Here is a 24,434-nt window from a genome sequence, read left to right as displayed (position 1 = left end):
TTTTTTGCCTTTGTGCTATGTATAAACAGACTATACTGTCTTACATTTATGAAATTAATGAACGACTGCAGAAAAATGAAATAACATTTCTGCATGCAACAAAATATTTTTAACTTCGAAAAAAAGACGTTGTGTTGACGGTTAAGTAAAACACTCAATGTCTATTTGAGTCCTTGTAGTAATGAAAAAAAATGCCGAACTTAAATTATCCACTGGTAGCAAACAAAAATGCTGTCCTCTCTCTGCGTGCCGTCATCCTTTTACTGGGTCCGTGCAGTCAGCGGTCAAACAGTTCAAGAAACCGCACACTGACGGGTGTCGCACGTTGGAAGTTGTGACGTGTATTAAGAGCGACAAAATATTTTAAATGTTAAAATATTTTAGATGTTACAAGATCGCCATAATCTTCATAGAATTACATTTTGAAAATGAACGAACTAAAATAAGATACATTTTAATTAAATACTCATTAATTAAATGAGATCCCGCATCAGAGGAATCAAAGAGCCGCATGCGGCTCTGGAGCCGCGGGTTGCCGCCCCCTGTTTTAGCAGCTAAAGTCTTGTATTAAGCAAGAATTGCCAAAAATTCAATTTGCAAAACTGCAAAATTTTGTGTCCTCAGTTCCCTAATGCTTAAAAAATGTAATTTTAAAAAAGAAAGGGTGACTTAACACAGTGGTAAATATGCGTCTGTCTCAGTTTTTATAGTTTTTCATGTATCAAGCATGAGATTATACCTTTGTTTTAAAAAATACAATGAAATTTGTCAGTGAAAACATTGGACACTTTTCTTTGTTCTTTTTCAAACATTCCTGTTTCATTTCATTCCTCAAATGTCTGCAAAACATTCTGAATCCCTCTGTACCTGGCTATCATGAACTATTGTTGATGTATTTATATAGTTTCTGCTTTTTAAAAAAAAATCAAATTCTTATTGTACAATAAAGAGTAAAACTGTTCATTGAGCGAAAGAGCGAGAGAGAAAGAAAAACCCACTGGAGCCATTTCCACCCATTTCCACTTGTACTGGTCACTTCACCTGTATACACACAAGTCTCAGACAGGCAGCAGGGTGGCCTTGTACAGTGTCCAGTCAAATGCACAAACCAGGCATAACCAGTTACTCTCTCTCTCACCCGCTCACTTGATTTTGAATGTTCCCTAGAGGGTTAAGTTTTAAGGTTATGAGACCCCTCCTCCTTATACACACTCCCTCCTCCTTTCCTGCTCTCTCTCTGTCTTTCTCTCTCACTCTTTCTCACACCACACACTCCTCACTCTGTGCTTTCAGAGCCAGCAGCAAACACTGCACTGCTTTATCTCAGAGAGAGAAAAGAGAGAGAGACAGAGTGAGAGAAAGAGAGAGAGAGAGTGAGTGTGCAAAGACAAAGTCTTGGAAGTGCTTTTATGGAGAACATACAGAGGAAATATTTCACTTGCCTACCTACTCTCTTCATTAACTTCTATGAGAAGGATTAATTGATGTGGTCTTCTGGACTAAGGGACGTTTCTGAAGAGTGGACTTTGTGATTGATCTTAGATCAATCTTAGATCTGCAGTATTTGTGTGTGCTACTCTAATAATGTATGGAACAGCACTCATTTACCTGCTGGAGATTGTGTGGATGATGTGCTTCTGGCAAGGTGAGTAGAGTTAATTCTCTCTCTCTCTCTCTCTCTCTCTCTCTCTCTCTCTCTCTCTCTCTCTCTCTCTCTCTCTCTCTCTCTCCTTCCTTCTGCTTACCTAGGGTGTAGATCCAAAGTTCAGGGAAAGTATCTATCCATATGGGAACATTTGGAAATCAGCTCCCCATGGTTATAATTTTCATTTTCCAAACTGTGATTACTGTTCAGCAATTATTTAAAATGTATTTATACTGTAGTTAAACTGAAATATGAGCTTTCTAATGCAATGTGTTAGGGGGATGTTTATATTTAAAATTCTTCTACACATATATTGCATGTTTCAGCAGATTATACCACAAGAAAAAATGTTTTCTGTGGAAGAAGTGTAATTTTTTAACTAAGATCATCAACAGGCGTAGCCAAACTTTTGCACACACCCACAATTGTTACGTATGTGTAAGAGTTCTGAAAGATTTGACATGCAGAATTGCATGTGCATGTGGTTTTGTTCTATTTTGCCACAGGAGACCAGCAAAGCCACCTGTATTTATGCTTTTAATTTTCTTTTAGAGCATTCCTTCTTACATTACAGCAAGAGACACTAGATGTGTTAAACCAAAGGGAGAAGGGAATATTTCAAAAAGAGCCTGAGATTACATAGCAGCCAAGAGACACACATTTATAAGGAAAATTTAACAAGCCTTCAGGTCTTTTTACAGTTGTCAAGTTTTTCTCCTCCCTTTCGCTGCTTGTTTTATTTTGGCACGTTAAGAACGAGAAAAATCTGCTCATTCTTATTTTACGGGTTGTGTCTGAATATGGTTTGTAGGTCCTGTAGGAGTATAAGCAAAGATAGCACTGAGAAAGATTTATAAGATGTTTTCTCTGTTAAATTTTATTTTATGTTTAATGCACATGTGCGTGTGTATGAGAGAGATAAAAATGGCACCTATATTTTAACCGGAATGTCATTTTGAAATGTGCATATATATATATATATATAATGTCTAAATACTTTCATGCCCTTACATTAAATATTGATAATATTTGTAACATATATTTGAAAGTTTGAAAGCGACATACTCATTTTGCACAAGAGAACACAGTTCTCATGCTTTGATCAAAACAAACAAGGGAACAATACTGTCCAGGTTATCTTATTCCAATATTTGTGGGTTGGTCCTTCAAATACCCAAATGTACGTGCACACACACGTCTTTGAAGTGTTGTTAAGCAAGCTCTTCCTCAAATTTCTGCATGAATATGGTTTTACACCAACTGTTCACAGCTTTAATGGGTACAATCTCATTAATAACACTAAAAACATTCGGTATTGAAGCTATCCATCAGAGCATCTACAGAATCAGAATGTTTGCTTGGTGCATTGGACATTCTGCTCATAAAAAAAATAGCATCTGTATTATCATTAATAAGACTTTAATGGGTGATATGGGTAGCATCATTGACAGTGGCAGAAAAGTCTAGACGCTTTGAAATCAGATCCAGAATATGGCCATGACAATGTGTGCTCCCAGGTGCATGCTGTGAAAGCAATGTAGTAAATGTTGCACAGAATTCCTTGGCATAGCTGTCCTATAGGGATGGTCAATATGTGTATTACAGCCACCACAAATTGCATTTGTTCAATCATTCATTAATTGTCTGGAACCACATAACCAATTCAGGGTCACAGGGGCCTGGAACCTACCTGCGCACAAAGCTCAGCAATTCTAAAGTGGTCAAAATCAGGGCAAATTAGAGCCAACTGGTCTGAAAATGAATCCATAAAATTTGAATTATACTGAAGAGATCTTTAAATAGTCACTAATATTGTGTTCAGAACTACAAAGAGACATTGAAGGGGGGCCAAATCATCAAATGATAATTGCTTGCAGTAAAAAAAAAAAGTAATATAGCAGCTCCAACTTGCCTGCATACCTTTAAGACATTTATAATGCTGTAGTTGATTGAAGCTGTAAAAATGGTGCAGCTCTACATGTTAACCATGTCTCTATTAAGAAAAATATGTTAATCCATGAGTTCTAATGAACCCCTTGACTTCTGAGATACCTAAAAGATCTCAAAGAAATAAGTTGTACAGTATGTACATTTTGATCAACAAGCTCTCTGGCTTATTAAACATAATGTTTACAGATTGTTTGTAATAATTGTGGCCTTTTAAGAAAGAGGATTTTCAGCCATCTGCTGGTGCCCTACATGCCACTTTTCCGGTTCTGTATGGTTAACAATGTTTAGCATCCCTCCTATGAACGTGGAACCCTACTGGATAAACTGTGTTCATGAAAAGTAGTTATGATGGATGCATTGCTCATTGGATAGAAATAGAACTGATTTCTGCTATTAAAAACATTTTTGAAAATCAAATGAAACTCTTTTTCTTAGAGTATAAAAACTTGAAGTTTTCTCTTGCAATCTTGTTCACTGTTCATCTGTTGTATACACTTTTTTGCATTCTATTGCATTAATTATAAGATGCTTTACAACAAGCTTTGGTACAGTACATAAGCTCTAAAGGCACTTAAACAGCAAGTGAAGATGCCTCACACAAGTATGGAAAGAGCCAAATACAGCTGCCTGCTCACTCATCTCAACTCTTCAGGGATTCTCAGGTTTGTCATGCACAAAAGACATGTTGCGTGAACTCTGCAGCCTTTCCCTAAAGTTACAGCAACACGAAACGTCTCCGGCGGATACGAGCTGTCACATTACTCAGATAACTGATGTTCTGAGACTCATGAAAGACAAAGGGGAAAACCACAGCTAAGACTGAGCAAGAAATCGCCTGAGGCCAGTCTGACAGTTTTACAAAGAGCAGTGGAAAGATATAGAGTCTGCAGTTCTACCGTTCTGTCATTGATAACTTGATTAAAATTATACCAGATTCTGAGTTAGTGCTTCAGTTCAAATATCTAACGCAAGCACCACTGGACTAAAGAAAGAGATGATTTTGATTGTTATGTGGCATCAAGGGATGTAATGGCTAAATAGATGCTACACAGAGACAATATACAATCTGTAGAATTCACCCAGCCTCTTCAGAATTTAAAAGAAGACTTACAGTATGCAATCTCATAGACAGGCAAGCCAGGGCTTGCCCTTGAACCAAAAGTCTGTCCACCTTGTGTTTTGTTGATTATAACTGACCCTCCCCGGACAAATGGCAACCCATTTTATGGACTGTCATTCATCATTAATCAGAAAGCATGCACAGGCTTCAGAGAACAGACCACTGATCTCTATTGTGTCTACATAAGACTTGTTTATTGGTATGTTTTATATTGTTATTTTTAATATATTCATTGATATTGATAAGCTTGTATTTAATTTGGGAACAAATGCACTTCTGTGAGAATTATCTTAAGGTAGAGATATACTTGCTGTTTGGCCATACATGCCCAGAGACAGCCGTCTGCGTCATAAACGTAACTGTCTATGTGTTTTGCTTGTAACTGGAAGCTTCCACTAGAGGGCAGACCATAGAAAAATGCGGGTACTTGTTGACTTGGCTCTGACACAGGTTTGCATGACCCTACCACTTTACGCCTGTACTGCACCTTGCGTATGCATAGTGTTTAATTTCTGAGGACAAGCACAACCTACGCACCAAACCTACACAGCATAGGTGATTCAGCCATCATGCGTACGTCAACACGTAGTTGAGAGCAAGTATATCTTTAGCATTAGGGTGTGCTCAGACTTGTCATCTTTGGTTCAATTAAAATAACTTTGATGCAATTGCTCTGTTAGTGCGGTTCATTCGAGGACGCTGCCTTATGAACTGTGGTGCCTTCCAAACAAGCATTTATTTGTAAATGTATTTTGGTGCGGTTCATTTCAAGTATGAATGCAAAAGGCATTCTAACGAACCAAACACAGGATGTGAAGTCCCAAGATGAACAATAATCGAGCCGTGAGGGAACAGCGTGTGATAGAAGCAAACAGTACCCTGGAGACAGTGTGACCATTTATTCAATTTGTCACCTCTTGCCGTGTTTCAAGTTGGTAAACCCAGACCTGCTGCTCTGGTTAAACTACCTTTTTGCAAACGCACACTTTGATAGGTGTATTAAACCCAGCTGATGACTCTAACTGGCTCACAAAATAAAAGTCATACATACAATCATATATCACCTTTTTATTTACTTGGGTCAGATTGTAAAAGTGTCAGTGTGAACTCACAACAAACCAGGACCAAAATGTAATACTATATCATTTCCTTGTTTGTTCCGGACCCAGGGAACTGAACTACAAGTCTGAACACAACCTTGTGTGTGCATTCACGGTTGCATTGTAAAAGGAACAGTACAAATTGCATTATAGCGAAGAACCAGCTACTCATAAAAAGAACTATTAAGCAATGAAGTCATGGCTCTTCATAAGAGCGTGATCGTAGAGTAGGTTCATATTTTAGCCTGTTGTGTTATATATTTTGAATGGTTCTTTAGGCCTTATTTATTATTTATAAATAATCTGAATTTGGGTTAGATAATGTGCATTTAGCTTTTCACAAGAGCATTATTCATTCTGAAATAAACTTAGATTACAACAAAAAACAATGCTATAATTTTGTGGAACCTGGATCCAAGATCCAGATTTGAAGACCTCTGCATTAGAGCCACATACACATGCTTAATGTATAAAAACAAATAGTATTTGTTTGAGGCATGATGCAAGCGTAAAGGACTTGTGTGTGTGTATGTGTGTGGGTGGATGGGTGGGTGGATGGGTGCGCACGTGTGAGATAATCTTTCACATATCTGTAATGCTGTTATTTCTCACGTTTGCTAGAGCAAGAAATCAGAACAATGAATTTCACCATTTACTTTAAGTCTTTTTCATGTGCTGCCAGACGCCACAATGTGAGGGATGCTGTACAGCATTTGGCAGGAACTTTGCGTCACCCACGTGATTTAAGAGTGGGAGTAAAACACAGAAAGGGACTTTACAAGAAACTATGCCACAGTGTTGATAAAAAGCTTCATAGGAGTCCAGTACTAACACAGAACCTTCATCAAAACTCTCCTTCCCATCAATGCAAAAGCCAAACAACATCTCAGCAGTGATCCTGCCTCGCTGACCTCACACTTCCACAAAGAGAATTATTGTTTCAAAAGGTATTATTCATGCAGCAGGGTGGCCTTCCATATTACAAACAGGTTTCAGTTCACAGCTTGTCCTGGAACACCATGCTACACCAAAGTGTTTTAGGCGAGTTTCTTAAGACTACATCAATATCTGTAACATGATTAAAAACAAACTGATGGAGAGGGTACACCTGCCCTGGCCCATCCTCCACTCATGCTGGATAAAAGGGGTTAGTTTGGGTGTTACCTCCGGTTTGGTGTGGTTCAGCTAAAGAGAGAGGGCTTATATAAAGCTTATAAAACAAGAGCAAAGAGAAACTAGGCAAGCCTAGTTTAGCCGGACAGAAATTTGCAATATAGCCATTGTCACAGAGGTTTTTTCTGGATTTTCAAAAACAGGAATGCCCAAAATACAAACCCTTGTCCTTAGAAGGTCTGAAGAAGCTTTGGAATTATAGCATAATAATTAGTTTCTGCCTTTATTTTGACTCCACTATTGTCAAATAGTGCCCAATTTATCTTATTTAATTACATTTACTTTAGTTCTGTCTACTTTTTTTTTAAACATGGCTGTACTCAAACTTTTTCTGGTAACACTTAAAACTGGAAATTATGACCACAGAAAAATATTATGAAATATTATGTTATGAACCCCCTCCAGGGTGTATTCCCGCCTTGCGCCCAATGATTCCAGGTAGGCTCTGGACACACCGCGACCCTGAACTGGATAAGCAGTTACAGATAATGAATGAATGAATTATGTTATGAAAATGTCTTGAGGTATTAACACATATCTAATCCTTTATTCTCCCACTGTTAAATGTCGAGGAAATTTAGATCAAACATCCGAACTGTGAGTCCAAGCCAAGAACAATTTAGCTAACTTTATTATTAATAATGCCCTCATTCCTATGATCCATTACCACAGACACATGTCAACACATTTCTTTGTATTTATTAATAAGATAATAAGCAGTTGGCTTAAAACACACATGTTGTAGAAGCCAATGGGCAGGTACAGTGCTTAAAGCTACAACAATTCATTTTCTCCTATGATTCTTCCTCATATTTTGAAACAGCCATTATAGAGACAACTAAAAGCCTGAAAGTGGCACAGACTCTGTACCAAACCTACAAACCCCATTTCCAGAAATGTTGGGACATTTTTTAAAAAACGATAAATAAACATGAATTCTTTGGGCGCAGATTCATTTGACATGAAGCGAACGACAGTGGAAATGTGTTCAGTGTGCTGTAGGCTGATGAGTTCATCCAAACAACACCGGACTACAGTCCAGAGATTAAAAAGACCTGCCTACAGCATGGGTGATCTGCGTACATGCAAACTGTACAACTGATATTTATTCATAGACATACTGTGCTTTACATAACATATATTTATGGTTTATATAAAGTGTGAAATCTGCATTTTTTTGCACTTTATTAAAATGTAAAGTTGTTAAGTAATTTTTCATTAATATTGTTTACTACTTGCCCTGTGAAGGACTGGCGCCCCCTCAGGGTGCTTTCCTGCCTTGCGCTCAATGATTCCGGGTAGGCTCCGGACCCACCGCGACCCTGAACTGGATAAGTGGTTACAGACAATGAATGAATGGATGAATGAATGAATCAATCAATGAATGTTTACTACTTGTGATGGTAATAATGATGTGTTGCCCTTTTAAGTTAAAGTAATCCAGTAAACAGAAATGTACTTTTAATCTATATACTTTGGGTGTGTTATGTTAAGGAGTCTAATTTAGTTCTGAGAAGACAAAAGCCAGAGTATGATCAAACTAAGTTAAAATAAGTGAAATATTTGGCTGCTTTATTAAAACCAGAAGTTAATTAAAGCCAGGATTGGATATTGGTGCATTCTCTGAACATTGGGTCTGTGTGGTGAACTGCACCAAGTGCAAAAGCTAGCTTAATTTAAGCCAGATGAAGAGAGAGAGAGAGAGACAGACAGAGGAAGAGAGAGAGAGAGAGAGATAATAAAAATGAATGTGTTCTGAAAAAAGAAATCTGATCTCTATTCAAAGTAAATTGGGTGTAAACCAACTGGGTGTAAACGTTTCTCATCAGGGAGATGTAATCAAGAGAGAGAGGGAGAGAGAAGATGAAAGGGTGGAGTCAAAGAAAAATAGAGGTTATACATAAAGAAAAGAAAAAAGACAAGAAAAAAAAAGACCAGCAGCTCAAACCCAAAGCCTCGTGTTTTTTGGGGGTTCCAAGCAGATCATCAATTTCTTTGCTATAAGATGCCTCTTCAATTAGAAGCCGTGGGCAAAAATGGGAGAGAGGTGGAAAAATCTGAAGAAAGTGTGGGAGGGAGCGAGGTATGGGTAGAAAGAGATGTGCAAACACTTTATTTTTATCACCACCTTCACAGTGAGACACTATGGAATACAGCTGCCCAAACTGTAGACGCAAACGAAAACAAATAAACACCAGTCCTGAATTTTCTGAAAATTATTCATCTCATATAAATCAATGTCCTCAGTGTGGTTGTTTGAGTATGTGTGGATTTAGCTGCAGGTAGATTACCTTGGCGCTGCATCACAAGGCCAGCCCAGAAACAGAGATAGAAAAGAGAGAGAGGGCGTGTGTGTGTGTGTGTGTGTGTTTGGCCCACCTGCACTTCTTTCAGAAAATGCAGTACTTCTCCTCTCAGAAAATTTGTGCAGTTACAAATGCTTTGGTATTTGCATGTTTATTGCATTAGAACAACACAAATAATCTGAGAAAAATCAAGAGCAAAGAGAAACTAGGTAAGCCTAGTTTACCTGGACCGCCATTTGCCATATAGTCAGTTTTTCTGGCATTTCAAAACATGAACATTTTGGTGCTTCATATCAATGACTTTGTTTACAATAATAACAAATAATAACACACTATAAAATGGTTTATCTTTTCCATTGCTGATAGTGTGCGTATGATCATGGAAAGCCTGTTATTATCTGTTCATACAAAGCTACAAAACCGAAGTACAAAACCGTGTTGAGATGACATTAAAGCAACTCGTTAATGAGAAAGCAACAAGAAAACATTTAAGTTTTTGAAAATTTCTAAAACCAAGCACCTTAACATTTTATCAACAAAGTAATCTACACTTGATAAAGGAACAGGGCATCGCTGGGAACTATATATTTATTATTGACATACATTTCTATAAGTGACTGACTGATAAAACAAAGCGGTAACAAGTTCAAAGCCTCGTTTATTTTGAGTAACACCTCGCCCTGGTGTTCTGGCTTTAATAATCCGAAAATTTTGTCCATCTAATCTGATCTCATTCCACACAGAACTCCAGAAATCATCATCATCATTAGCATTATCTTTTCCACTTATCCATTTCAGGGTCACGGACTCCAGTAATAGAATGAATAAATTTGACAAACTGTCACTGTGGAGGTACCTTTTTGCTGTCACTGTGGTGGTGCCCTCAAGGGTACATATTAGTTACCTTTAATTAGGGAGCATAACTGTGCCTTATTCTATTATAATTGTAGATTTTTAAGCCCCGTTTCATCTCTTATGTTCTGTTCTTTTATTTTACACAGTTCTATAATGAAATGTTACAAACATTCAGAATGTAATCTATCTTTAAGGAACAAAACTGGACTCTAAAACCACTGCTTTATCTTTAAAGGTACATTTACACTGTTTTGACCTTTATTGACTATAATGCACCTTTTTTCTGGGAGTGCAGGCATACTGAAAGTGTAGGCATAAGGATGGCTGGCAACTTCAGAGCTCTCCATGGCTGTCTCTTAAAACATTTCTGGGTACTTTTGAAGTATGTGGTATGTCATTATACTGCTGGAAGACCCATAATCGCTGACAGAGTCCCTGGTTTCTGACAATGGGCCCTACATAGTGCACCCAAGTTATAAGATTGTCTTTAGACTATCTGATCATGTCTGATCCTAGGGATCTTTTTCTTTAAAGAACCCACATGTTTAATTTCCATAAACATTACAATGACCTGCTTGACCAAAAAGCTCCATTTGTGTCTCATGTGTCCACAGGACATTCTCCCTGAGGGCTGTTGGATTTTTTAGGTATGTTCTGGCAAACCAATGTTTTTACACCAATCAATAAGAAAATTATGTTTCTTGTTTCTAGTCACTCTCCATTCTCTATTTCCATTGACCATACAGGAGCACTCTGTAGTTCTACAATTACAAACTATAGTCCATTGTTTATTTTCCCCTTTCACCTTGTTTTTCAGTCAATAACACCCAACTATGGAGCAGAAATAGAGGAATATCCTCCTCTCGATTTGTGCTTTTCAATGTTTGAAGGTCTCTGAATTGTCGGAAAATCTTTAGATGCCTTTTCTGTGCCGTGGTCAGAGAGAGAATGCCTAGCATACTGGACTGAGACACTTAGTTGTGTCTAATTTTACAATAAATTAATCAGTGTGCTACAATACCCAGCATGTAGTACACATATTATACAAGCATTGAGAATCTATGTGATGCCATTGAATTGGGATAGCTAGCTTAGCCACTACATTTTCAGCCAGAAAATTTTATATTAGAGACATAGCAATGGCTAAGTGTTTGATGGTGACTCGCATTTTCCTTTAATGCTTATGTTTTAGTTGAGAAATCAACTTATTTTACTGTAAAAATCCCATCTTCTGTTTTTCGAATTCAAAATAGTTCAGTCATGCTGCAGAGAAACTGGATGACTTCCAAATGTCATAAGGAAATAATTTCCACATTTAGGGAACAAACAGCTGGTGGCACTTTCTCTCATAGTCTATAAATGCTCTGTAATCATCCAGTCAGAACAGTTTAAAAGGGAACTAAGGGGAAAGCTTTTTTTTTTCTTTTTATCAGTTTCTGCCATTTTTTCCTAACTCGGCTCCCTATAGATTGTTCCAAACATTAGATTGCTATAGAATTAGAAGATTGTGTTTATTTAAAAATAAATAAATAAATAAATAAAATTAACCATTCATTAAAAGTCAAATTTATGTTTCTCTAGCATTGGATCTGCCATACCTACAATATATATATCCAAAAATTAATGGCTCCACCTGTCATTGACTTTCAGCCATGTTCTCATAGTAGCAATGTTTAATGATTACTTCTGGATTACGAACATCACTCAGGGTTACAAGATCATCCCAGAACATCACCCAGATTACAAGATTTATCATTTATTCATTCATTGTCTGTCAATGCTTATCCAGTTCAGGGTCGCGGTAGTCCGGAGCCTACCACTCGGCGCAAGGCAGGAACACACCCTTCCAACAGGTATTGGATGAAGCTGTAACACTGCTCAAGAACACTTTGTGGTGGGGCTTTAGTCCACTCTAGCCCACAGTTTGCTTTGGACATGGTAAGCTTTTGCTCATATGCAGCTGCTACAGAGCTTCCCATTATACCTGCTGCTGTATGATTCTCCTCACTTGGTTTAGCTCTTGGGAACTTGGGAACATTGCCACATAAATACTCTACCCAGGACTCTTTTTTGTGAAAGTAATTTAAGTTTAGTTTTAACCAAGTGACAATTCTGTTACCAGACATAAGATTAAGGCTACTTTACCCAACATAAAATCCAAGTAAATGTCTAGTTAGTCTATATAAATATGTGAAACCCAGTCTGTAAAAGACTGTAACATGAGGACATCTTAGCACCCATCTCTCTCAAGTTGCCAATCCTTACTAGCATATATCAGAACTCCAACTCTGACAGTTCTGTGGTCAAGCCTACATGGAGTAGAATTTCTGATGAAACAGAGATGCCTTCTGCCACGCTGACTGATTTCACTTACTGGAACGGTGTTTGCTTTTCTGCTTGGGTTTTTTAAAAAAAAGGCCAGATCATTCCTCTCCCATGAGAAGATTCATAAAGAAGTGTATATGTGAGTTACAGATGCCATGTGATTGAAATAACAAGCCAAACCTCTGACCCAGCTCCCCCTGCCCAAACCCTCCACCACATGTGGTCAGAGTGGGTTTCAGATCTATATATGGCTCTAATAGTTTCCATCACTTCCCATTACTTGGAAAATTACAGAAAAGTGAAATAATTTTGGAACTGTGCCCAGCTGACTGAAATACTGCCTTTTAACTGTAAAACAACATGGAGAGAAATTTTCACTTGGATTTTAATTGCTCCTGGTGGTGAAGGGAAACCAGAGCTTTGATGTGTGTTGTTGTATATGTATGAGTATTAATTCAGGAGGAAAATATGACAGGACTAGCTCCAAAGTCAGAATGGGAACCGTGCGAAATGACAAGCTTTGAAATGTTGATGAATTTGGCTGAATGGAATCTCCATTGTCATTATTTCACTGTTGTTGTGGTGAACAAGGATACCGTGAATGTGTCTTTGAAGTGGAATTCAAAGTGAAATGCTAGGATTATTAAATTTGTTGTGTTCAAGTAGACCTTCTGTCAAAAATGTATAGCTTGTTAATGTAAAAACAACAAGAATTATTCTTATAATTGTGACACAGTTTCTTCTATTTTTTATTGTAATTATAACATTAATTTATTGAAGTTCTATAACAATATTTGCAATAGTTTGTCCAAGGCAGTGAATATACACACTGTCTAACACTTACACACACACACACACACACACACACACACACACACACACACACACACTGTTCCTTCACTCCCCCACCCCCACATACAACCTTTGTCGAAGCAACCCCATAAAACCCATAACTTTATAAGCAGTTACAGACAATGGACAGATGTAAACATCCATCAATAAACGTCATTGGTTTCCCAAGAAAATGTATATATATTGGGAATTCATACTATATATTTTTACCCCAGTTTCCCCAGAGGTTAAAGAACATTCTTAATAAAAGTCTTAGTAAAGACTTAATACATTTAATATGCTAATATTCATCCAGAGACTTTTTAATACAGTGATTTGTTATACATGACATGGACAGCTTCAATCTTTGAAATTTTCAAATGAAAGTAAATATGAAATAATATTCACTAATTAAAAATATGATTTTCATCTAAATGTTGTGGGTTTGATGTGTTGTTGAATTTTATGTTTAATTAATCACATTTTAATAAAAAAAAAATCAGTTAAAAAGTTATATGAGTACACATGAATGTTCTCCTCATTTTTGTTTTTCAGAAATAAGCATTTGTTATGAGAGTGGCAGTATGTGAATTCATGTAAAATTGTTCGGTCTGAAGACACCAAAATTTAAAACAGAAACAGGACTGTCCAGATGTGTTACATGACTATTTCGACCTTGTTTCAACAGCTTTGTGTGTGAAGGGGAGCAACCCTTGGGAGGTTCCCACTGGCAAGCTCACTCCACCTGCCAATATTAGCTCCAAGCTGCTTTGGGAGCCCCAGTGTCAGACTCATCTGCGCTACCTTCAGGATGGGACCAAAATCACAGCATCCATTCCACCACGGCTTGATGGTCAATGGGTCTCATCCAGGTACGTATGACATCCCCAACACATTCACTTCATTTGAATTACAATCTAAAAAATCTGGTGCTGTTTCACTTGTTTACACGGGGATACTGCCTTGGAAATAAGTAGCCTACCCATTGTGTCTAATGAGTGCAAAATTTATTTTTATGGGAATGTATTTCTTATTTTATTTTATCTAAAAACATAGTAAAAGATAGTTTATCTTATATTTGTTTTATTTATTTTTATTATAGGGAACATATTAGTTCAAAGCTATCTATTTTGAAAAGGAATGCTACTATTATTTTTATATGGCATTTTATGACCTGAATATTTGTTTACTAGAACTACAGCTGCAAAAAATGTGTGTTTCTCTACAACGATAACACAGGTTAAACTATTCCCTAGTGATGGCTATAATTTACCTATTGGTTGTTATGGTGCTGTTAATTGGTTGCTACGGTGTTGCTGGGGGTTTGCTGTGATATCCCAGATGGTCGCTATACCATTGCTAACTGGTTGATATTTATTTATTTGGGGTTGTTAGAATGTTGCTGGGAACTAGTTACTCTTACAACCTTTACATGTTAAACATTTTATTCTGCAGACATTTTGAAAAAACACTAGAATACCCCTTTGAGTGAAAAATTGTGGCTCTTAATTATGTGCAGCATACAGTTCTTCTACAGCCATTTCTACACTTTGTTTTTTAGGTGTGAGGTGAGGACTGGGCCAGAGTTCCTCACTCGTTCGTACATCTTTTACCCAAGGCCTATGCAGCTTTTCAAAGCCCTGCAGCACTACTACCTGGACAGTGACTGCCAGGTGCCAGCCTACTCTCTACTAATCCAAGGAAAACTGAACATGCGCCAGGCCTCCTGGATCACACGAGGAGCCACAGAAGCAGAATACACACTCCATAAGGTTTCTTTGGTGATTCACAACCAGCAAAGTGCCTATCGGCTCACTGTCCAAGTTCCCTCAGCTTGCCTGGACCTTGGGCCTGAAGGTCACCTGCTCCCTCACCACCAGTATGAGCTCTTCAATGTCAAGGCTGAGAAAGACTGTCTGGGCACTTTACACTTCTCCATGATGGAGCTGCAGCTGCTGAGGGTGGAAACGCATTATCATGCTCATGGGCAGCTGTCTAAAGAACTTTTCCTGGGGGATGTGCACACAGACTGGAACCAGAGAGTCCACTACAGACCAACAGGTTATCAAGAACCTTTACAGAATGCCATGGTGAGAATCAACATTTAGTCAAATATGAATATCACTATAAGTGTTCATGGGTCACATGCTTTCCATATGTCTCATTTGCTATCTTAAAATGATTACATTTATAGCATGTAAAAGATAAAATTCATTCATTATCTGTAACTGCTTATCCAGTTCAGGGTCGCAGTGGGTCCAGAGCCTACCTGGAATCATTGGGCACAAGGCGGGAATACACCCTGGAGGGGGCACCAGTCCTTCACAGGGCAACACAGACACACACACACATTCACTCACACACTTTTGAGTCTCCAATCCACCTACCAACGTTTGTTTTTGGACTGTGGGAGGAAACCGGAGCACCCGGAGGAAACCCACGCGGACACGGGGAGAACACACCAACTCCTCACAGACAGTCACCCGGAGCGGGACTTGAACCCACAACCTCCAGGAGCTGTGTGACTGCGACACTACCTGCTGCGCCACCGTGCCGCCCTAAAAGATAAAATTGTTCTACTGAACTTTACTGGGTCATTTCAATGCTTTGTTACTAGGCTACTAAAGGATACGGTGTTCTGAAAGAAGACATAATAGCGCAAAAAGTTTACTCCTCATGTCTCCATTTCCAATGTCAGCATTTGAGAAATAACGTGAGTCCAAGGCTAACCTCGTTAGAATTCTAATGCAGAATAACCATCGGGAAAGTATTTGATTTTCATGTCTTGTTACATAAATAGACCTTTAACAAGCCTACAAATTTCACAGATGATAATAAGCATGGCATGTGTGCCACAAGGCTCATATGGTATGTAGTGGATTTCTTAGATGCCAAATAATTTAGACCTATAATGAAAAAAAATATTTCTAGCTCCATTCCCAACCTGTGTTAAAAAAATGTTATAAATGTAAATATGTTTTATTTAAATATGATGTCCAATTTACAAACCTCATTTCCAGAAAAGTTGGGATATTGTGTAAAATGTAATAAAAACAAGAATCTGTGATTTGTTCGTTTTTTTGAACCTTCAAAAAAACAATGAAAAATTTATATTTAATATTCAATTTACACCATTTTAACACATTACATTATAAGCAGGGGAATTTAAAACACTTGAGGATGAGATACACCAAAAGGCCCTATCTTTGCAGTCAAAGAGGGATCTTGACTCACCATTTTGTGCCAGATTTCATAAGCAACATGTTAAACGGTTGAAAAAGAACTCAATGCAAGATTGCAAATAATGTAGGTTTTATCACCATATATATTAGGTTTTTGATACATAATACTGAAAATTATGTAGCTTTAGGAATCTGGAGAAATCTTTTTGAGTATGTCAAGGGTGGAACCCATGGTAAAATGTGTGTTAGTTTGAGCCCTCAGACAGCACTGCATTAGCAACCATCTTGCAAATTTAATAAATCAAGCCAAATGGGTTTGACTCCTATCACTCACAGTTTGCAGTCGAATTCAGTGCCTTCTGACATAAAGAGTTAGGTTTAGATCAGACTTTCAATTCCTGCACATTGAAATGACACTGCTTGAAAGTTAGTGTAATATTAAGCTTCAATACTTTTATATATCAACATAATCAATCAGTACTTACTATAGATAAGTACTGCCAAAATCAACTATTGCACACATATTCATATTTCTTTACCTCATAATTCAGAACATCAAGTAATATTCAGGTGAAAGTTTTATATCTGAATGTGTAATGGGTATAGATTTTTTTTGTACCAAAAAGAATGATTGTAAAAAATTCCCATAGGAACAAATAGATTAGACCTGGATCCTAAAATAATTTTGACTACAAAATGACATGACTTCAAAGGGCTATAACAGCCGCATTTTCTTTTATGACATTTTGCATACTCTAAAACATTCCTAAAACATCCTAACTAGGACTAAATGTTTACAGTGGAAAACTAAGAGTAAACTGTATGACTAATTTACAAGATTTACTTACACAGAATTTAAAGCTGACTGATGATGTAGTGCAGCAGGTAGTGTCGCTGTCACCCAGCTCCAGGGACCTTGAGTTAGTGTGTTCAAGTCCTGCTCCGGATGAGCAGGTAAGGAGTTTGGTGTGGTCTGCGTGGGTTTCTTCCGGGTGCTCCGGTTTCCTCCCACAGTCCAAAAAAAACACACACACGTTGGTAGGTCGATTGGCGACTCAAAAGTGTCCGTATGTGTGAGTGTGTGTCACCCTGTGAAGAATTGAAGTGTGTGTTCCCGCCTTGCATCCAGTGATTCCGGGTAGGCTCCGGACCCACCGCGACCCTGAACTAGATGCGCAGTTTCAGACAATGAATGAATGAATGATGAATTATTAATCTAGATTTTCTTTTATAAATCTAGCTCTGTTGCACTGTTAGCTTTTAAACATGGATTAAATGTAAATCTTAAACTGTGATTCCAACTTCAAACCTAAACTTTTATTATTATATTGTTTCAAGGAATGCCATGGCACATTTTGACAATTAAAGTAGCACTTTTAAAGTCTTTAATGAAATTTAATCTGAGTTTTAAAAAATAACCATATGAATATATTTCACTGATATAGGGTTTATTAGATTAACTGATGTGTGTTGTTTTAGACGAACATATAGTTCTGTGTAGAATATGGGCTGATTTCTTTGGGCAAATCTGGTTCATTGAGAGACTACAAAGCATTATCATGTGAATTGCATTTTATAGCATGAAATGTAAAATTAATAAACAATAACATACATACTGTTGCTATATTTGGTGAATAAGAAATGACTTATTGATTTTTAAATACTGCATATCATTATAAAGAATGTACAATAAACAAAGTTCTCTCTCCTCAGCATCATATTCACCCATGCCCAGTGTGTGCACTAGTGTACCACTCCTCTGAAAAACACCCTCCTGTTTTGCCTCCGTCCTGGTCATTTCCTCTGGACCTAAACGGCCACTGGGTGAGCCAGCGTTGTGAAGCCCGTCCAGCCGTGCTGTTCCTGACCCGCCTCTTCATCTTTGATAAGGAGCGGCGCAGCTGGGAGGGAACCTACCATCACTACTCTGACCCCAACTGTCGTCATCGCACTTTCTCAATAGTGGCTTCTGGGCGCTATTCTCACATGGAACCTTCTGCTAAAGTGAGAGGAGCCACTGAGCTGGTGTTTACAGTGACGCACACCAAAGTGACCGTGGTTGATTTGAGTTTGGTGCAATTATTAAACTCCTCAGAGGAGGGAAGCTGTGGGCAGGCAGGACGCTGGGAACCGGGCACGGAACAGGATGTCACTTGGACAGCAGGCTGCAAAGTGCTAGGGATCTTACTCCCACACACAGAGTACGAGCTATTTAAAATGGAGAGGGATCACAAAGGCAGACACCTGCTGTTCATTGGAGAAAGGCCCCCAGATGGAGGCAACCCTGACCGTCCAGTGAAAAGACCCACATCCTTTCAGACTCCCATGGTCCATTGCAGTGCAAGGGCACGAGCACCACCACGCTACAGCCCTTACAGTGGTACAACAAGTGGGGTCAGCTCTGCAATGGTACAACCTACAAGTTTTGTCCTTTTGTCAGTGTATCTGCTCAGTTTGTGGTTCTGGTACATGCAGTTCTCAAGCTAACCAGTTAAGTTTTATTTGTGGAATAGTAAAATATGTAATATTACAAGTAGCCCACATGTTTGCTTTCTAAAGTTTGATATTTTAATTTTGTACTGTAAAATTTGGGCCAACTGTTTAAAATATTTGGGGTAAAAATCCTAAAAGGCTACAATTTAAAAATGAGTTAATTTAAAACTTCTTCAACTTTGAAAACTAAAACCATGTATATAAAATATGAATGTCATTTTGTTTTTATTTTGACACCCTCTAAAAATAATTAAACAAAATTAAACTTTTTTTTACTTTAATATATGTTATGTATATTTTGATATTTGCTTACTTATATTTTTTATTATCAGCTGCATATGTTCTGTTTTCAGATTTGGGATTATTTTTTTAATTTTCAAATTTTTGTTCCCAGTTTGAGGTTTTTTTTTCCATATTTTGGCCCACATCTGGCATTGGACACATAGAATAATGTGTGACATCAGAACAACAAACGCTGAGGACAGTGTCTCAATAATGTTGCATTCTGTAATCTCTCACCAGGTTCTATGCACCATATTCATAAGATTGGCAGTGAAAAAACAGTTGTCTGGGATGTAACACTGTCCATTGAAAACCAGGCTTTGCTGTTGAAACTGATCTGTTAACATTTCAAAGATGAATGCACAGTGAAGTCAAACAAACCAAAAGGGATAAGGCCATCCGAACAGCTGACCAAAGACTTTTCCGTACATGGTCTGAGGAAGTTTCCAGTCAGTTCTGGCATCTGGACACCACCATTCCTGACCTTGTATGTCTTGATTATGTTGGCAAACATCCAGCATGTATGCTTTCAATTGTGTTGTCAAAAAGACAAAAGTATTATACCTATTTGTTTCCTGTGAAATTCCTGAAGAATGTTCATAGGATCCCATTTTCAGGAAAGTTAGGAAACTTTCTAAATATGCAATAAAATGTAAATGTATTTGTTAAGTTTCATGAACATTTATTTAACATTGCCAATGTTTTTATTAACAAACCTAATTAATTGTATTTTGTATATATATATATATATATATATATATATATATATATATATATATACACACAATGTGATGCCTGGGCTTGGACACATGGGCTCAAGAGTACTTTGGAAATTCATTGACACTTAACACAGTGTGTTGCTGCAAGAAATGTAACCTGCAACTGTATGATGCAGAGAGGAAGTCATATAGGCCTATTACTTTTGCACAGAAATGCTGGAAAGTTCTCTGGGCCCGAAATCATCTGAGATGGACCATATGACAGTGCACATGTTTTCTGGGGTCCAACAAGTGCACGTTTCGGCTTGTTTTGGGGAAAAACTGACATCAGATTCTATATGCCAAGTTGAAAAAACATCCAAACTATTACCAACGAAAGGTGCAAAAACCAGCCCATGGTGGTATGGGTGATGTACATATAAGCAAATATATCAATGATTGTTCAGAATGAGGCTTTACAATTATAAACTAAGAAACATTCCTTATTTGTTACAATATTTGGACATGCAGTTTTTCTGAGTAGTGAACCCATTCTCTTCTTTGCTTCTGAAAGACTCAGCCTCTCTAAGACACTCCTTTTAAACATAATAATGTTACATACTTATTGCTGATTAACCTAATTAGTTTTTTGTAAGATTACAGGACTTGATCAATTTTTTGTTGCCCCCATCTCAACCTTGTTGTTGGCATCAAATTCTAAATTCATTAATTTATTCATTCATTGTCTGTAACCGCTTATCCAGTTCAGAGTCACGGTGGGTCCAGAGCCTACCTGGAATCATTGGGCACAAGGCGGGAACACACCCTGGAGGGGGCACCAGTCCTTCACAGGGCAACACACACACTCACACCTACGGACACTTTCGAGTCACCAATCCACCTACTAATGTGTGTTTTTGGACTGTGGGAGGAAACCGGAGCACACCCACGCAGACACAGGGAGAACACACCAACTCCTCACAGTCACTGTGAGAGCTGTGTGTGGAGCTGTGTGATTGCGACACTACCTGCTGCGCCACTGTGCCACCCTCGCCCAAATTCTAAATTTAAAAACAATACTGTTTCCATCATTTGAAATATTGCCTTTGTACTACTTTCATATAAGGTTCAAACTCTTTTGGAAATGGGGTTTGCTTTATCAGCATAAAGAAACATTTTTGAGCTAAAATTAATTAAATCATGCTTGCAGAGGAGGAAGAGAAAATGAAGATTGGAGAAAAAATATATAGTCCTATCCAAAATCCAGCACATTGTTCCCATTAAATCGTGAAATCCTGGCAATAGTGGTGGTGAGTCGTATGACGTAATGGCTTCAAGTAACAGCAAGTGAACTGAAAGCTGAGGTTTGGAAAGGACAGTGAGGCTGGAAGAGCAATGAGGGAAAATGTGCCGCATTTATCTCCACAGTGACACTCAGAGTGTCACCGCTGAAGATTAGTGTCCAGCTGAATATACACCACCACAACAACAGATCCATCCACAACGGAAAATGCTAACATAGGAGGAAATGCATACACATTGCATTACCACAAGTGGCAATAAAAAGAAACCATCACAATGCTGAAATTATTCCAGTTAGACTGACACCGTGCATCCTGGATGTATCAGAGAATCTGTTGTAAAAAAAATTTTAAATGGCTGCCCCCATGTGGATGCCCTTGTGGAGCAAAAATAGGTTTATTCACATTGACTTTTCATCTCATGTGAAATGACCTTTATAGAAAAGAGGTTGTGAGTTTGATTCCCGCTCCGGGTGACTGTCTGTGAGGAGTTTGGTGTGTTCTCCCTGTGTCCGCGTGGGTTTCCTCTGGGTGCTCCGGTTTCCTCCCGTGGTTAAAAACACAAGTTGGTAGGTGGATTGGCGACTCAAAAGTATCAGAGTGTGTGAGTGAATGTGTGAGTGTGTGTGTTGCCCTGTGAAGGACTAGCGCCCCCTCCAGGGTGTATTCGTGCCTTGCTTCAACGTGTAGGCATGTCAACCAATAAAAAAGTGTGGGCAGGCACAGACAGAGGAAGCATGAAAATCCAAGATGGTGGACAGGCTAATTGGTGTGATGAATTGTTCCCAAATCTGTATGCTGCCAGATTGTCTGAATATGGAACCCTGGCACAGAATGCCTTTGTATTCTGGTTTGTCAGGTTAGTGTCAGTTTTCTCATTTGTTAGTTGGACTTCTAACACTACACACATCCCTGGTTTAGCAATATACACACGTTCTAGATGGACAAGTTTTGCATGCATATGCACTCTTGCGTTCTCTAGTGTTTAGGCACCAGTGCCTAAACAATGCATGCAGCTCAACTAACACTAATCTGAAACACCAGAATACAAAGACACACTGTGCTACAACAAAACAAACTGATTTTTTAATTATTTTGCCAATTGGCATCATACAGAACCAGGTAGGAACTCACCGCACCTTCCTCCACCATGGCCTTTCTGCCTGTGCCAGCCCATTCTATTTTACGCTGGTTCATGTGCCTGCATATCAGGATCCACTGCAAATCTGTATAAATTAAAAATTATTAAAGATCACCTTTTTTCTGGATACAGGAACTTTCCTAGTCTGACATGGCTGACAGTGTCCTAACATGGAGTAGTGAAATATGTTCAGCAGTTTACCAATCAGGCAGGAGTAGGTATGCGAGGCAAGCATCCAAATGTCCTTTTTTTTACATACAGAAATACCCTGGACACACCTGCATAGATACATCTGTGTAGTACAGGGGTGAGGAAACCTTTTCCCCCTGGGGGCCACATTAATATTTACAGATCTAGTTGCAGCCAAATGTTGAAACAAAAATCAGAGAGAAACAGAGCCAGCTAATCTGGACATAGTGCTTCACAAACCTGACCTCAACTCATCACACACTTGCCTCTGTTGCACTGTCCAGCTCTGTTTAGCTCACTGGAAATAAGCTAGCTGTGTGGTCAGATTATTCCTGAGGATTGTGCTTTCCTTCAGCCTTCTTTGGAGATCTGCAAGGGCTTCTCTACACACAAAGGTCACTGGCTTTACTTTCACATCCGTCAAAAAGCAAACTCTTTGCCTTAAATGATAAGACGCTTGTTATTATCTGGTGGATCATACAGAGTGGAACAAATGGCTGTTTATGCCCCGCAGGCCAAAGTTTTCCTACCCCTGGTCTAGTAAAAATGGTGTGATCATTCAGTCATTCATTCATTGTCTTTAACCACTTATCCAGTTCAGGGTCACTGTGGGTCCGGAGCCTATCCATAATCATTGGGCGCAAGGCAAAAACACACACTGGAGGGGGGGGGGGCAGTCCTTCACAGGGCGACACACACTCACACGTTCACTCAGACCTATGGACACTTCTGAGTCACCAATCCACCTACCAATGTGTTTTTGGACTGTGGGAGGAAACTGGAGCACCCGAAGGAAACCCACGTGGACATGTGGAGAACACACCACACTCCTCACAGACAGTCACCCGAAGCGGGACTCTGGAGCTGTGTGACTGTGACACTACCTGCTGTGCCACCCTTTTATTGAGCTCATGGAGCTATAAGAGTGTCTATTTGTGCAAATTGAAAATAGCACGCCCTCCACAGCCTGACTATTTGCACTAACCAGCCTAGTAAATGTGACTACTACTAATAGACAGCCCTGATAACAGCAACTCCGCCCAGTCCGTTTTAACCAATCACATTCATTGCTTTCAGCCTCAAAGGCAGCGTTACCTGCAGAACCATTTTTATTAGTGCTTTTGCACACGTGCTTTGAGCGCTCACAGGGACTATTTATTTTTTTAATCAAAGGCTTCCCTCACTACTTATAAAAGACTGGGAGAAGAGTTTAGTATTGTCAGTAGAGGAAAAGTTATTTGTGGTAACATCCCTGAGTAAACTTATATGACTATGGTCTAATATACATAATGAGGATTTTGAGGACAAGTTTAACTAGGTCAGTTTCCTGAAATGGGGTGACATGGTGGTGCAGCAGGTAGTTTCTCTATGACACAGCTCCAGGGTCTTGGGATCGTGGTTTCAAGCAACGCTCCGGATGACTGTGAGGAGTTTGGTGTGTTCTCCCGTGTCCGTGTAGGGTTCCTCCGGGTGCTCTGGTTTCCTCCCACAGTCCAAAAACTCACATTGGTAGGTTTCAAAATTGTTCAAGGCTCAAAGTGTTCCTAAGTGTCAGTGTGTCACCCAGTGAAGGACTGGCACCCCCTCCAGGGTGTTCCAGCCTTGCGCAAAGCGATTCCTGGTAGGCTCCTTACCCACCACGACCCTGAACTGGATAAGTGGTTACAGACAAAGAATGAATTAATTTCCTGAAGACTAAAGCAGTTAGTTTGCGTTGTAGTTGCATTCCATTCATGATCTGTACTGGCTGCATAAAGCTTTGAATTATTAAGTAATTTTTGCCTAAACACTTTATTATTGAAAATCAAATAATAAAATCATTTCTGCTACAAACTGTTGGTAT

At 38.7% G+C, this 24,434-nt stretch overlaps 1 protein-coding gene across 4 annotated transcripts; it reads left to right on the top strand.

Moving 5' to 3' along the window:
* Window positions 1–1,240: 1,240 nt before the first annotated feature.
* Window positions 1,241–19,876, top strand: apcdd1l (adenomatosis polyposis coli down-regulated 1-like). Of its 4 annotated transcripts, none has more exons than XM_066664290.1 (5): window positions 1,241–1,645; window positions 13,994–14,177; window positions 14,867–15,395; window positions 18,201–18,896; window positions 19,503–19,876. In XM_066664290.1, exons 1-5 carry the CDS (start codon window positions 1,585–1,587, stop codon window positions 19,557–19,559), a joined length of 1,527 nt encoding a protein of 508 aa, XP_066520387.1. In that variant the 5' UTR covers window positions 1,241–1,584; the 3' UTR covers window positions 19,560–19,876. The 4 variants fall into 4 exon arrangements, with proteins under 4 accessions (XP_066520387.1, XP_066520389.1, XP_066520385.1 ...); XM_066664292.1 differs by lacking the exon at window positions 19,503–19,876 and adding an exon at window positions 10,764–10,796 and having other exon boundaries at window positions 18,201–19,097; XM_066664288.1 differs by lacking the exon at window positions 19,503–19,876 and having other exon boundaries at window positions 18,201–19,097.
* Window positions 19,877–24,434: the final 4,558 nt, after the last annotated feature.

Source organism: Hoplias malabaricus, chromosome 3 (assembly GCF_029633855.1).
Source record: "Hoplias malabaricus isolate fHopMal1 chromosome 3, fHopMal1.hap1, whole genome shotgun sequence".
In the NCBI taxonomy this organism is placed as follows: Eukaryota; Metazoa; Chordata; class Actinopteri; order Characiformes; family Erythrinidae; genus Hoplias; species Hoplias malabaricus.
Note: the sequence above shows the minus strand (reverse complement) of the source record. Positions and strands in the feature narration are given on the sequence as shown.